Below are 12,997 nucleotides of genomic sequence, written 5' to 3'. Positions count from 1 at the left end.
ACCCAAAACGAGATTTGTGTCATGGTTCAGCAATGTGATATCTGTTTAATTTGTGCCATCACACGGTTGTAAGATAATTGCCATTGCTTCCAGCGTGCTCCAAGAACTCTTATACTCGACTTGGTGTCACCCAGAATTCCTTCGACAATTCTACGAAACTATACCTTAAACCAACCTCCAGTTATCTGGACGTGCTATAATTCGTCCGACTGGAAGTACATGCACGAGTCGAAAAGCTTTTCGTCTATCTGCAGATGAGATCAATGACAATCTCTTGACGATGTGTAAAGTCATCCATCGGCTTTCTCATAGAGCTCCTACAGAAACAAGATTTCGTGTAAGTACATGGCCCATGATTCCTCAAATGTCGTCCCATCCAAGTAAACCCACAAACCAATACGGTCCCATAAATTGGTTCATGACATTGTTTTCGAAGACCTCTTTCCGAAGTGTATCAGTAAAATAGATAGAGGAATCGTTCAGAAATTAGCTTGAGATATTTCCAATGGTCCATGCAGTCATCTTTCTTCCTAAGATTGACTTTTATGAACGTTCTGTCGTTGGCGTAGAATGGCTCGTTGAGTTCCGGATATTTATATGATCTTTTGAGGCTGTCCTTCTGGTGGCAAGTACCTTCTCGTCGTTTAAGGTTGTGGTCGATCAGCCAAATGTTGGTCGATACCCAGCTGCCGCAAGCGAGCTCGGCCAATTTATCATACGGACTTGCATCGATATCCATGCCCCATTCGATGTTATACTCAATGCCTAGGCTGACAACACCATCAGGAAACCATTTATTCGTATGGAACAGAACATCTAGAAAGTCCCAATTGAACTTGAGCATGTCATCAAACTGCAAGACAATCAGGTCTTTCCGACGGTGAATTGTGATGTATGACGTGGCACTACCTGAGAGGTAATGGGCAGTTGTTGATGCCAAGAGGCGCCGGCTGGACGCGTTGTCTTCTTTGAAAACCCTTTTCATCATGGATCTGGACTCTTGGCAGACCGACGACAGGGAGCTGTCGATCAGATATGTAGATATGTCATGGTCGCTTGAGCCATCGGTGCTGTCTGGATATTTGTTCCACGCTGGAAGTGCAAGCCGATATGGGCAGGGTGGAATATTTTGACGGTGCCAAAAAGAAGGTTTCTTGGGTGCAGATCCAATTATATCTTGCGCATGTCGAGAGTTGTCGAGCTCAGGATGATACAGTCGGAATGTATGAACCCCCGGCTTGTCGGGGCGTATCGCCATCAACCAGATTTGTTCCCGAAGCTCCGGGGGGAGTTGTGGAAAGAGGTGGAATGTGCGTTCGTCCATGATCTTCTGTGCTGGTCGTGGATATTGCGAAGAAGGAGGAGTGAGGGAGAGAAAGAGCGAGCAGATGTTGATGGGAGAAGGAGAAATATCATAGAGGATGGGGGGCAGTATGTGCGTCATCTACATCTGAACCTGAGAGAGATTTTGCACTGCCAGTGGCATAGACTACCTATGAGTCATTTTCAGTTAGTGCAAGTAGATGCACCTGCTTGCCAGCTGTTCAATTTGTGGGGGGCTTGCTTGTTCTGGCAGCTGTGTAACGTTCGGATTTACGTGAATGTTTGAATATTCTTGAGTGGAACGAGGTGTATTGATAGCCATGTATCAGTTGGTTAGTGCTTGTGGTATAATGTCTAAATCTGTTAGCCGGATGTGCTATTTGTAGTTGAGACTTGTGGCTAAGGGCTTAAATCAGCAGAGAGAACTTAGTATTAACAGCCAACTAATCCATTTTGTCGATACCTGCACGCAAGTGGTCGCATAATCTGATTTGGAAGACCAAATACATCGTTTGCAAGCTCTCCCATTCGCCGAGTCCGGATGTTCAACCACTTGTCCCAACATCAGAGACGGTCCCACCCAAGAAGTCCCGGGATTGCTCCTGTACGTTGCTCAGCCCCCTCATATCGCTCTTCATACAACTCATGCAGTCGGTCCGCAAAGTATAACGAGGACTTGCGATGCTCTCCATCTGCAACAGGGTTTATATATTCCAGTGAGCCAGGCGGTCCCCTCCCTTCTCGAGACCAGTGCTAGAGAACTTTCTGTCGGCCCCATGAAGAAAAGAAACATTCTCACATGAACAGAAATCTTGACCACGCTTTTCATCGCAAGGAGGAGCGTCTACCTTTCGTCTCAGATTATGGTCGATTATCCAAACGCGAGTTCCGTAGTAGACAGCCCTACAGAACCGATCGATCCTGTTTAATACATCGGCTTCAGTGCCCCTTTCGTCTTCTTCGTAAAGCTCTATGGCCCACTTGTGTCTGTACTCAATGCCAATGTTCCTCATGTCTTGTAAGCGGCCCAATGTCTCACGACCCCATTTTCTAAAGTTGAACCTGTCGAGCTTAAGGATAACCAGATCATTACTGTAACAAATTGTGAGGTACAAAGGAGGACCACCAGAGATGTAGTACCCCTTCCACGAAGGAAAGCGAGTATATTGGAATGGCTTATTCTTCAAATGCTTTTGTATCGTGAGCCTTGACTCATGGCAAGCTGTCCACAAGCCGACATCGGTTAAGTATGGCGATATATTGAAATCGCTGTCACTGTCGATGACAGCGAGATATTTGTTCCATAATGGAATGGACAAACAATTACCGGTCTGTGAAATGAGTCGGTAGGCAGAGCGACGTCGAGGGAAATGGATTGTGTCTTGTGGGCGACCTAGGACTCTCGACCCAGGGACGTGTAGACGTAGCGTATGCACCGCTGGCAGATCTGGCCGAATAGCGTCCTCCCAGATTTTTAGCCTAAGCTCTCTTGGAAGTGCTGAGAATAAGTGGAATGCTGATGCCATTTTGGAAGTAGCCCAGAATAGTAAGTGTAAAGGTTGTGCGATTATGTTCGGGCTCTGAATGAGGATACCGCCGAGATGTAAGGTGGGCGACGTGGCCTGAGTAGATGAGGGAAAACGAGAGAGGGCACCTTTATAAACCATACCATGATCAGGGCTTCAGGAAGAATGTCACCAATGTCATGCGAACCAGAGCACGGAAGTATAAAATGTCATTATTTTCTCTCGTGGCCTCTCATTGGCCTATATGGTATCTTAGACGGATAGAGTTCCTTGCAGCAAAGCTTGCATCTAAGGCCAAGCCCTCCCACCTGCGTCAAGCTGACCCGAAGCTGAGAGCTTAAATCAGCCGAGAGAACTCAGTTGAGACATTAAACTTTTGCCTTTGCCAATTTAAGTATCTGATTCCTTGAGAACATACTTCTGTGTATTGGGAGCAGTCCTGCATCTATGCATCAATACGTATCCCATCCAAGAAGATGTACAGAAGTAGGGAAAGCCTCGGACTTTTCTTGTCGCACCGCTTCGTGGTATGGATTTTGTGTCCTGACATCTAGCCCTAGTGCGAACGCGAATGAAGACCTTTCTATATCTGGAACTGGCTCGATATACTCCCAGTGCTTCAGAAGACCGTCACCCCAGATGTCCACCTGTATTAGCCTCCTGTCGCGTGCATAGAAGCATAAACCTTCAGAAGGAGGAGCGTTTGCCTTTCCCTTTAGGTTGTAATCGACAAGCCATATGCCTTGCGAAGTGCAGCTTTGGAACAGGGTTGAAATCTGGTTAAGTGCTGGACATTCTCCGTTGTTATAGTGCATTTCAAACAGTTGCGGCCCCCAATCTGACTCATATTCGATGCCAACATACGAGATGCGGTAGCTCAGCGCCTGATCAATGTCTTCCAGGTTGAGGCTCATACTGTCCGGTCGCAGGATAAGAAGGCCATGCGCAGGATTTATTGTGAAGTAAAGTGGCGCACTTCCAGAGATGTAGTAGCCCATCACTGGCTCCGGGACACGAACTTTGCCGCACTCGACACTCCTGGGCCTTGTAAAGGCTTTTCGCATCATGGTCATTGATTCATGACAAGCAATCCATAGTCCAGCATCAATCATATATGTTGACACACTCTTCGCGCTAGGCTTGTTGGCAGGAGCCTCGTGGGCCAAAGGTACAGCAAGACCAAGCTCATCGCAATTCAGTTCACGAAATCGATCCTTGCTGTATGAGAACTGGACGGCCTTCGGAGACTGATGATCCCAAGAAGTACCGTAAACTCGGAATATGTGAACTCCTGGCTCTTTCGGGCGAATAGCTAGACTCCAGATCTGTTGCCTTAGCTTGGTTGGGAGAGCAGAGAAGAGATGGAACTCAGTCGGCATGATTAATAGTAACCGGGTCTGGGATGTAGGAGATAGGTTAGATAAACGCCAGTAAAATGGGTAGGGGCAGGGGAGGACTTTAGTTGCGTGTCGAAAGAAGTGGAAATGGTGTCAGCGAGAAAGGTCAGACAAGGGATATATATATTGCCAAATGATTTAGCTTTACGAACACTAAAATATCCGAGTCATCATGAGTAAACTGAGTTATATTTAAGTACCTCAGACGTATAGGGTTTGTTACCCAGCCACGAGCAGTGCACACGTGATGCGTGCGATGAGAAAGCAGAAATCCATCTAGGCTGAGTGATTCCACTACTCAAAATCGACAAACATTCTTCCGCCTGGAAACGAAAACTTCTGCTTCAAAATCTTAAAAGTCATCCCATCCGAGAAGGTCTATCCAAGGCCCGAAAGTTGCTTCATGGTCGTCCATTCCCACTTCGTCAAGAGCTTCCACCATACGCTTCGCAAAATAGAAAGAAGACTTGCGATAGTCTCCATCTGGAATTGGGTCGATGTATTCCCAGTGTTCCTCTTTCCTTTCGTCGTCCGGATCCGCCTCGACAAGCCTCCTATCCCGTGCGTAGTAGCAACCAAGATCTTCGGGCCTGGGCCTATAAGGAGAATCTGCCTTGAGCTTCAGATTATAATCTACTAGGCATACACCTGAAACCGTTTGATCCCAGCCTAGACCTGTAATCAGTCTTGCCGCTTGACAAATCTCGCCACCTTGTTCCTCAGCATAAAGTTGCGATCCCCATTCGGGTTTGTACTCAATGCCCAAAACTAAATCAGTTTCACTAAATGCCCCATAAATCTCCCGCAAGTCGAATTCCAGACTGTCCGGTCGTAAGATAAAGAGGCTATGTCCTGGTTTTGTAATCGTGACGTAGAAGGGAGCACTGCCAGATAGATAGTACCCCATCGAGTCAAAGCTGTATCCCTTGCGTGACACAAAGGCTTTCCTCATCATCAACCTCGATTCTTGGCAAGTATTCCACAACTCCGGATCGTGAACCTGTGTCGAAATATCACTGATGCTCTCCCCAGTGACACTGGCGAAGCTTTTGTCCGGCAAAGGTATACCCAGAGCCAAAGGGGTACGGTTGGGAGTGAAGCCCGAGACGTCTTCGAGCTGAATCGAAGGTTCTTGGGAAGCATCGAATACTCGAAAGACGCGAACTCCGGCGCGCTTTGGGCGAATAGCAATAGCCAGGTCCCAAATGTCTAGCCTAAGCTCAGTTGGGAGAGCAGGAAAGAGATGGAATTCAGTCGGCATGATTGAAAAGCGTCGGTTCAAAAGCGTGAAGAGATTAGAGAAGTCCCAGTTTGACAGGCGATCCGCGATATTGTTGAGGGTAGAATAATCCCTCCGTGCGATGGAAGAAGGGCAAATTATCTCGTCTAAAACGGCCGGACATGGAGAGTAATATATGCGCCATCAAATGATCAAAACCTTGAAAAATACTCCGCTTGAGTCATCAGTAAGGATGATGCGCATCATACGTGGGGACTGTGCGGAAGTGTAAAGGAAACAAAGCTATCACGCCGGATGGGTTTATTGGACAGCATCGGTTATAACGGAGTTAATTAATTGATGGTTAAAGCTTATGACTTCTCAACGAGACATATCAAGCCAACACACTGAGAAGTCCAAATTTACTTCAGCTTTTGGAAGGCAATATGCGCAGCAAAGTTTGTATCTTGGCATATTGGTCACTGAGCACGATCCGTACTAACCTCCGCGCGATTATAATGAGCTATCAATCACGATCTCAACTGCACGTATCACATAAAGCCCATAATTTAGACATTTTGATGCAGGCGCTCCAACAACACCCGAGCTCGATAATAAACAGAACATACTTTATTAGGATTAAAAGTCTCTACCCTACTTTGCCTGTGATATATCTATCTTCGACTTTCTCCTTGAAGTATTCATCTACATCGATAGGCTCACTAGAAAAATTGATTAGAGATGGTAGCATTACTTGAGATATACTTATTTGTGAGCTGATGAGATACTTTGCAACTTCATCCATTCAGAGCCAGCATCATGAATTTTCTAGATCCTCCCATCCAAGAAGCCCGATTTGATCTTCGAGATGCCGCCCTGGGAAACGCCTTGCCGCTCCATTTGCGAGCCATGCAGAGTGAATAGATGATGCCTCGTAGTTTCCGCCAGCCACAGGATTTATATACTCCCACTCATTCAAGTTATCTACCATATCATGGAGAGAAACTTGTACAAATTTCCTGCCACTGGCGTAGAATTGCATTGTGTCTCTACCATAAGACGAAGGGGCACCTGCTTTCCGTTTCAGGTTTGTATCAACCAGCCACAAACGGCGCTTTGGCAATCTTAGAAGTAGAAGGATGGCGGTAAGGATCACATCTGGTGAAACGATAGAGGTGTCATTCGCCAAGCTGGCGTCCGTCCATGCTAAATCATACTCGATACCAATTTCCTGACAAGACCCCATAAGCCAAGGGGGAGAACTCGGAGTCCAAAGAAACTCTGAAATACGGGCCTGGGTGGTCCGCTTGCTAGCGGCGAAATTGCCAATTTGTAGAATGAGAAGGTCTGAGCCTGGCCAGATAGAAAAGTAGAAGGGGTTACTACCTGAGCAATGGCTCACTCTTCCAGGCTCGGGTAGTCCATAGGGGCTGTTCGAGGGATTGGCGAAGTGCTTCCGAATAACACGCCTCGATTCTTTGCAGGCGGTCCACAGTCCGGAATCGATCATGTAGGTGGAGATATTCTTGTCTAGCGTTCCATCGAGGCCCTTATGATACTTAGAACACAGGGCAGCGCCAAGAGACCAGGGCCTGGCGTCTTCCCTCGCCATGAGGCTTGCCCAATAGCTGGCTGTAAACTTCTCGAATACGTTGTAGAGATAATTCATGAATGAGCTACTCATAGGTCTATTCTCGTCATGTGAGGGCGGGTTGTGTATCTGAAAGATTTGGACTCCACGGTGGTGTGGTCTCATAGCGAAATGCCATATCTGGTCCCTGAGCTCTCGCGGAAGGAGAGAGAATTGGTAGAAGGTCGTAGCCATCGTGACGAGAGAAATCCGGTGGAGACAAGGAGCACGAGCACTTCTTATGGAGAAAATGAGGAGTCAGATTTTGTGTCGAGGTGAATTAGCAAGGAGGAGAAAAGGAACGGCTCCAGATAAAGGAAAGGATTTATGTAATACAATGGTATGGAAGCTTATTTCATTGGATTCTCCGTGAAAGATTAAACTTTTATCGTACAGTATGCTTCTACAATATTGATTCATCGTGAAAGCTTCTGGGTAAAAGCTTATATTGAGGAAAAAAATACCGTGTTCTTATTCGTTACCTGTGTTTGCAGCCTAAAGGTTAACCTTATAGGTGGCAGTCATACCCATAGTTCCACAATGTTGATCACTTGACTGGAATAAAGTTTCAAAGTCGTGAACGCAACTCAGTCTTGTTCTGTAGCAATTGGTCAGACATTTTGGTATGATGTCTAAGTTGTGAACTAGATGTGTTATTTGCAATCGATAGCTTGTGGCTAAGAGCTAGAATGAGCCGAGAGAACTGAGTGAACGTAGCATACATCAATCACCGCGAGGGTGTCTTGATAAGCAGCCTGAGTTGTTATCTAGACGTATTATTGGCAGTTGATACTTGTGGCCTATGACACTCCAGAGCCTCGGGTCATACTTCTCGCGCATATCGTGGAAACTTCCCTCAGGCACAGACGACCTAACGTCGCGAGCTTCCTGAACCTATTGCCGACAGAACGCATTTGTTTAAATAAGCTCAATAGATAGTTGCCCCTCTCGGGTCATATCCTCAAAGTGAATGTTTGTCTTTTCTGTGCAGAAATGTCCTACTCTCATGTATTGAGCCAGTGTACCTTCTGCCTGGTTCGAAGTACCGGACGCCGGTCGAACCAGAATTCCATGGATTTGTGGCGTTCGAGTCATCAGGCCAACTCTGTGATTAACAAACTCGAGGACGGGCAGACATCTTATCTCACCCCGCTCATGGTTCTCCAGCGTATCGTACACGTATTTTAATGACGAAGGACCAAACGATCGGAGCTGGCAGGACAGCTTCAGCGTGGCATCGTGGGCCATGCCGTTGACCACATGTGTAGCTTGAATCTCCAGGTCCGATACCAGGGACTCTATATACTCCCATGAATTGGAAATGCTGCTGCCATAGACCGTTGAGCTAGACCTTGAGCCAGATTTTGGAGTTGGGTCGACTCTCTTGAGACAGTGCGAGATCTTACCATCCACTGAGGCCCAAGACCATGAGGGAACAGATCGGCCATACGGTCGCCTTTTGACTCCAGAGTCTACGACCCAGAGGAGATTGAAGGGTAATGTGTCTTCCCAGAGACCAGCAGCGTACTTGAAGCCCGTGCTCTGCTGGATGAAGTAGGCCACACCGGCAATGGCCATCATCTTGTCGTTATCATTCGTAAGGTTGCGGACTGAGTAGCTGGTCACCATCTCATACCATCGTAGATGGAATTCTGCCTTCTCCTTCATATCGTGTCCTCTAAAAGACCAAAGAAAGCTGAAAGCTCCTCTAATACTGAGTCGTGCGGCGTTAGTCCTTATAGACGACATTTGAGCATCATAGCGTCGTTTCTTATTGGCCCACCGTTTATGCTCGGGATTGGCATACCAGCGTTTTTTAACTGTGTTCTTGGCCGGACGTGTGACTGGTCTTGTAGAAATTCCGGCGCGTCGTACAATTGTCCTGCTGCAAAGCTGCTTGGGTGGTTCACGACCTGGATTAGGAACCGTCGGCGCGTTCAGAGTCCCATGCTGGCTGAACTGGGTGTTCAGAGGATATTCTTCTTCCCGATGACATTCAGAGGTAGTCAATGTGTTGCACTCGAACATCTTAAGACCTGAGCAGAAGTGCAGAATCCTGCTCGCCAAAAATCTTTCTTGAAAGGTCCAGCCTCTCGTAGCTAGAAACGAACGATCCACCTTCTCCCCGAAGAGCTGGACCAGGTCGGCATACCTGATCGGCGAACGGACCACGAGTGAAGAATTCCAGTTGCTACAGAGCACGCAGTCGTAGGGGAAGAGATCCTTGGGTTTGTAGCAGCCGCCTTCTGAATTCTTGGATGCTGTCGCAGATATCACGACCTTGGCTCTTGCGTAAACGAGGCCCATATCGCCAGATTCCTCTTCCCATTCCTGGGTGCGTTGCATGATGCAGAGCGAGTCGATCCATAGATATTTTATCCCCATTTTGTAAGTTATGTCAACAGCGTCTCGAAAATTCGGATCCAGGGTATCTATCAGAGTCGTCTTCATCGTTTCTTCATTGTCCTTCCTCAACTCAGACTTGACCGTCGTACCCCAGCAGTGACTAAGCGCAGCATACTCAACGACAGTGTCAGATCTGAGGGCTTTGCTCAGTACCAATTGTATGACCCCCTTTTCCCTGGCTTGCACATCGATGAGCCGTTTAGGAAGATATCGCTGACTGGTAGGTCGGATGAAGTGGTTGCGGCAATTGTGATGCTCTCGCTCGCACTTCTCAACTATGTCTCGAGCCCATTCAAAGCTGGCCTCAGAGCCAGTTATGTTAGACTGCCCGCAATTATGCTTGCTGGATACTAGGACACCAAATGAGTCATGAACACGCTGCACGGCATATATCAGACGTACCATAACTGGTATCTTCGATTTGTAGCCACGGGAATGGACTAGATCCTTTGTCGTACAAACGAACCTGAAGCGATTGCCAGCTACCAAACTCCATAGTTGCCGTGATTTGGATTGAGAGGTTCCTGGCTTCGACGCCTTGTTCACAGTCACGAGAATTGCATGACCTGGGAACTGCGGAAAGTAGCGGCGTAGTGATATCCGGTTCCCTGACCATAACATCTTCCGAGCATGTTCCTAGCACCGGAGTTGTCTGGGCGTCAAATGAAGAATGCCAGAGGAGGCTACATAGATGGCAGCCTTTGGAGGATTGCTGGAGCTGATCTTTTGTATAAAAGTCGTATTCTTCTTTTGATCGCGTCAATCTCCAACGGGTGCCGCGGAGGATGGAGGACTGGTCGACTATGTTGCTACATCTTCCACACAATCTGCAGTCTTTGCCTGGGGACCTTTCCAACCGCGACGCGTAACGTAGCGGCCTTTGAGCACAGAATAATGAAAGACACCAAGGACCGAACCCAGCGCATAGGTAAGGGAGCGCTAGTAACAGTCGGTAAAACAACCCAAGGACAAATAATGGCGATAGAAGAACGAAAATCGCAAACAAAACGAGGTGAAAGCTTGCCAAGAGACTAACGATTGAAAATATTACGCAGGCGACGCTCACAAAGGTACTAGGCGGCTGGCTATTGACCCAAGAATTGAAGAAGTATGCCGACGGTGTCCAAACCAAGCCAATAGCGATAATCTTGGTCCAGTCCAAGGCGTCCATCGTGTCGTAGTTGGAGGACGCCATCGTATTTTCTCATTCTTTCAAAGGAAGACAGAAGCTGATGACCTGTACAAAAGTTCAGCTCGTCGGGTTCAGCTCGACAGATTCAACAAGCGGGGTTGGGCTGATATGATTGGATTGGGAGGTTCACACCCTGCTTACTGCGTCTGTGCGTTGCTTTGTGATATTGTTGTATACGGGACTAGCCAGTGCAACTGCATAGAAGCCTATATTGCCTGACACCTCGAATGCCATCAAGGGGAACCAACTTTCTGGGCCTGTTGATGGACGATAGGTTTGTTGACAATCTTGGTTATTTAGATGCTCTATGCTCGCTCAGTTCAAAGATATTGCCTCAGTATCACTTCCTCACCTCGTATCCGATCTCTTCACAATCTCAAATGCTTTAGACAAGCGAAGCCTGAAGCCTTTCTCAACGCCGACTCATGCTATAGTTAGCTTCTCGATTCAAAACTCCGTCATAGAATGGGAACTCACGAATTGCCAGATGGGCGTATTTAGATATCACCGGCGCCCAAATCAGTACAGCCACCAACTGCCCAACACTCCAAGTCCTTGTCTCTCCTCTCAGCAATAAATTCAGCAAGGGGGCTCGAATTACTGCCAGTCCGAAACAAATGCAAGCAAGAGCACCAGCTTCAGCAACGTGTATCCCAAGGAGAGAGGCCTTGATCACGATCCTTTGAATCCAGTCCCATGCCTCAAGTTGACGCTTCGATAAGGACTTATGCTTTTTGAGAAAAGCTGCTGGAGAGTTGCATAGACTCCAGATCTTGGCCCACCATAGAATAGCAAGTGATCCGAGGAAAGCATATATACTTCCAGCCGGAAAGACATACCAGTATATGCTCTCTCGCTCTTTTACACAAAAAGTTCGAAGGGAAGGATGACCACCGCATTCTTCAAGTGTATTCTGTCCTTGAAACATTTTGTAAATCCGATCTGGGTCTGGATTTGCAGCTGTATCTGCTGCAACTCCAGCAAGTACCAACGCAAGTGTAGAGAGAAGGAGGTAGTACATCGAGTCGAGCTCAGCTCTTCGGAGGGAGATCTGCCCAAGAATAATGGGCCAAGCCCCCATGCCTGCAAGGAACTGGACACTATCACGATTCCACAGAAGGCTCTGCCAGTTCTCTGCGCCAGTAAAAATAGCTGATCGTGAACTGGCATTTATGAGCGCTATCTCGATGGCAACGACGAAGAAGCATTGTGCTTCGTGAAGCTCTGCGAGAAAGGTGCTCGTTGCGTGAGCGAGATTCGTGCGCTCGAGGCGTTCAAGACCTGATACACGATGAGCCAAGAGATTGGGACCCGGATTTCTTTTTCGAAAGAGATGGGTGAAAATCGATGATGAAGTATTGATGAACTTGTTGAATTTTAGCAGTAGGAAGAATAACCATGCAAAGACCACCATGGCTGTTTGCGTGACGTATGTTATTAGTACCTGTGATCGATGAGCATGAGTTACGATCGCTGAATTTACAGACTTACTCCAGGTCCAGCAATATCAATGTTTATATCGCTTTCTAGTCCATCGCACAACGGCGCAAGAGCCTCATACACTTTGATCCACTGAATGGCCTCACTCTGAAGATACCCAGGGTCAAGCTGGCCGATGGAACACTCCCCCATGCTAGTATCGCGGCAACTTGCAGCAGCACACTCATAAGTCAGATTCAGAACCGCCCTTCCATCAAAATCTGTCCTATTGGTAATGCCAAAAGACGTCAAGGCGCTCGAGATCTGCTCCCTTGAGGTCCCATTTCCTACCCCGCCGTGCTGTTGATCAAGTGTAGAGAATGTGGAGTTTGCGAGAGTTAGGGCTGTGAGCGACAGACATTGCCAGAGAGTCTTCCAAGAGGCGAATAAATTATCGGGACTGGTGCATATGACTGAACAGTTCTTCTCGGAAGAATCGTGCCCAGAACAAACGTCGCGTAACAAAGTCACGGGCTGAGTCGCGGCCATATCTTCTCCTTTATCGAGTGTTGTGAAAAGATCCCATGGTTCGTAGAGAGTTGCCAAGAGAATCGTGCTCGTGTCGGGTCGCGTCACAGCATCTCGCGTAAGCCCATCTATCCATCCGCCATTGACAACCCTCACTATTCCCTGATCCATAGTAACAGATTGTTCATGATAGAATTAAAGAGTTTTCTTGTTGGTGAGTTTGCTAGGCATGAGGGTTGATTGATTGTTGTCTCATGGTTTGGTCTATCTGAGACATTTTCGTGATCTTGTTTCATCTGATGGTCCACCTCACGTGGCCTCTTGAGACCCCTGTACCTGAACCCTGCAACACTGACT

The 12,997-nt window shown here is 47.4% G+C and overlaps 7 protein-coding genes; all 7 read right to left on the bottom strand.

Moving 5' to 3' along the window:
• Positions 1–454: 454 nt before the first annotated feature.
• Positions 455–1,444, bottom strand: FFUJ_10960 (uncharacterized protein; the record flags this gene model as incomplete). Its single annotated transcript, XM_023569803.1, has 1 exon — positions 455–1,444. The coding sequence occupies one exon, from the start codon at positions 1,442–1,444 to the stop codon at positions 455–457; it is 990 nt and encodes a 329-aa protein (XP_023436966.1).
• A 583-nt stretch (positions 1,445–2,027) lies between these two features.
• On the bottom strand, positions 2,028–2,849 carry FFUJ_10959 (uncharacterized protein; the record flags this gene model as incomplete). Its single annotated transcript, XM_023569802.1, has 1 exon — positions 2,028–2,849. One exon carries the CDS (start codon positions 2,847–2,849, stop codon positions 2,028–2,030), a length of 822 nt encoding a protein of 273 aa, XP_023436965.1.
• A 452-nt stretch (positions 2,850–3,301) lies between these two features.
• On the bottom strand, positions 3,302–4,228 carry FFUJ_10958 (uncharacterized protein; the record flags this gene model as incomplete). The annotated part of the gene is made up of 1 exon (XM_023569801.1): positions 3,302–4,228. One exon carries the CDS (start codon positions 4,226–4,228, stop codon positions 3,302–3,304), a length of 927 nt encoding a protein of 308 aa, XP_023436964.1.
• Positions 4,229–4,598: 370 nt separating this feature from the next.
• Positions 4,599–5,507, bottom strand: FFUJ_10957 (uncharacterized protein; the record flags this gene model as incomplete). Its single annotated transcript, XM_023569800.1, has 1 exon — positions 4,599–5,507. One exon carries the CDS (start codon positions 5,505–5,507, stop codon positions 4,599–4,601), a length of 909 nt encoding a protein of 302 aa, XP_023436963.1.
• Positions 5,508–6,282: 775 nt separating this feature from the next.
• On the bottom strand, positions 6,283–7,290 carry FFUJ_10956 (uncharacterized protein; the record flags this gene model as incomplete). The annotated part of the gene is made up of 1 exon (XM_023569799.1): positions 6,283–7,290. One exon carries the CDS (start codon positions 7,288–7,290, stop codon positions 6,283–6,285), a length of 1,008 nt encoding a protein of 335 aa, XP_023436962.1.
• Positions 7,291–8,013: 723 nt separating this feature from the next.
• FFUJ_10955 (related to tol protein) lies at positions 8,014–10,696 on the bottom strand (the record flags this gene model as incomplete). XM_023569798.1 has 2 exons in its annotated part: positions 8,014–9,851; positions 9,904–10,696. 2 exons carry the CDS (start codon positions 10,694–10,696, stop codon positions 8,014–8,016), a joined length of 2,631 nt encoding a protein of 876 aa, XP_023436961.1.
• A 345-nt stretch (positions 10,697–11,041) lies between these two features.
• Positions 11,042–12,811, bottom strand: FFUJ_10954 (uncharacterized protein; the record flags this gene model as incomplete). XM_023569797.1 has 3 exons in its annotated part: positions 11,042–11,115; positions 11,171–12,137; positions 12,185–12,811. 3 exons carry the CDS (start codon positions 12,809–12,811, stop codon positions 11,042–11,044), a joined length of 1,668 nt encoding a protein of 555 aa, XP_023436960.1.
• Between the last annotated feature and the right edge of the window lie 186 nt (positions 12,812–12,997).

Source organism: Fusarium fujikuroi, chromosome FFUJ_chr10 (genome assembly GCF_900079805.1).
Source record: "Fusarium fujikuroi IMI 58289 draft genome, chromosome FFUJ_chr10".
In the NCBI taxonomy this organism is placed as follows: domain Eukaryota; kingdom Fungi; phylum Ascomycota; class Sordariomycetes; order Hypocreales; family Nectriaceae; genus Fusarium; species Fusarium fujikuroi.
The sequence above is the reverse complement of the archived record's forward strand: the minus strand, read 5'-3'. Positions and strand labels throughout refer to the sequence as shown.